The following is a 1,650-nucleotide window of genomic DNA, read 5'->3' as shown; positions in this document are numbered from 1 at the left end:
TGAACTTCACTCCACAATGGTGCCTGTGTACAAAGACAGAAGGTTTTGTGACTGCACGACAGATTCTTGTGACTGTGGGGAAACCTTGAAAGGTAAATTCATCAGATATTTTGGAGAGACTTTCCTCTGTTTAGGGCTGAATCATTCTAAAATTGAAGAGTAAAGGAGGACAGAATAGGAGGAAGCCAGAGCTGTTCTGAGAACAAACCTTATCTGTTTGGGTTAAAATTTGTCTAAAGCATGAATTGAACCCATGACCTAGCTCTTACAAGGCTGAAGTGCTAAGTAGGCTGATACATTGTTGTTAATCAATGGCTTGACATTATTGGTTTCTGGTGGTTGAGGTATTCGCCGGCAAAAGGCAATGGCTTGACATTATTGGTTTCTAATGGTTGAAGTATTCACTGGCAAAAGGCACTCAGGGTACGCCCTATTGAGCTCAATCTTTGTGGAGGCTACTTCTATTCTATTGTACCGGACACGGAAAGTAAGCAAGTAATGGCTTGACTATTTTTTCCACAGAATATGAATGGGTTTGGGATACAAACTCTGCCGACCCAGAGTCCATTGTACTTAGTTGCCAAAATAGAGAAACCTTGTTCCACCCAAGAAGTAGTCAAGGCACCACTGCCATTCGGGGTACGACCCCATTCAAAAGTGGACATGTGTATTATTGGGAAGTGAAAATGTTGTCAACATTGTACGGGACTGATGTTGTAAGTAACATTATGAGAGTACTTAAGTACCTTGTGTTTCTAAATACACTGGCAATAGTATGCTTGCTGTCTTTCTCATCCATGGGTTCAGTCCCATCTAAGACATGGGCTTTCATCCTTACCTATTTATTTGAGAATTTAACAGCTCAGTGGCATACCTAGTCTCAAACATTTCACACGCAAGTCCTGGTGGACCTTCTCTGATGGTAAGAATTTACTAGTTTTTTTCCAAGAAGTTTGTTAGAGGGGACTTACAACCGCTAATGTCTTATTGTCCCGAAATCGAAAAAAAGAGGGAAGACAGTTGAGAATTCGATGAGAGAATTTCTCTGAATGGCAACTGATTTCACCTCGGTGTTTGATTCCCATCAGGTGGTTGGTGTGGGTACAAAGAATGCCATGTTGAATACAGAAAATTATTGCAGTCTTGTAGGCAATGACAAGGAGTCGTGGGGTTATTCCTATCGGGGCAGACGCCATCATAACGGAGAAGAATGGAGTTACGGAAACAGATATGATCAGGGTTCTATCATAGGAGTCAAACTAGACATGTGGAATGGGAACTTGGAGTTCTATTTGAATAGAAAACCATTGGGTAAGTGCATTTTAAATCAAGTTAAATAATAGTGCTTATTTATACTGCTCGCATAGGACTAAAAAGTCCCTTTACTTTATGATCAGGGTTCTATCATAGGAGTCAAACTAGACATGTGGAATGGGAACTTGGAGTTCTATTTGAATAGAAAACCATTGGGTAAGTACATTTGACCTCTTCTAAAACAATGTATCACAGTAAAAATAATGGTTTTTAATAACAATAAAAAAAAGAAAAGTTATGATTTAAAAATGATAGAAACGAAACAGCTTCACCACAAATAAATCATGAGATAATAGAATAGAATATACCTCATTTTTATACTGTCAGGATGTGACT

General features: G+C 39.0%; 1 protein-coding gene across 1 annotated transcript; it reads left to right on the top strand.

Moving 5' to 3' along the window:
* Positions 1 to 6: 6 nt before the first annotated feature.
* LOC103522786 (SPRY domain-containing SOCS box protein 3-like) lies at positions 7 to 1,311 on the top strand (the record flags this gene model as incomplete). Its single annotated transcript, XM_017449089.2, has 3 exons — positions 7 to 92; positions 523 to 716; positions 1,089 to 1,311. Coding segments are annotated over exons 1-3 (493 nt in total), but the record flags the coding sequence as incomplete, so codon positions are not given.
* Between the last annotated feature and the right edge of the window lie 339 nt (positions 1,312 to 1,650).

This window comes from Diaphorina citri, unplaced genomic scaffold (assembly GCF_000475195.1).
Source record: "Diaphorina citri unplaced genomic scaffold, Diaci psyllid genome assembly version 1.1 scaffold11253, whole genome shotgun sequence".
Taxonomy (NCBI): domain Eukaryota; kingdom Metazoa; phylum Arthropoda; class Insecta; order Hemiptera; family Psyllidae; genus Diaphorina; species Diaphorina citri.
The sequence above is the reverse complement of the archived record's forward strand: the minus strand, read 5'-3'. Positions and strand labels throughout refer to the sequence as shown.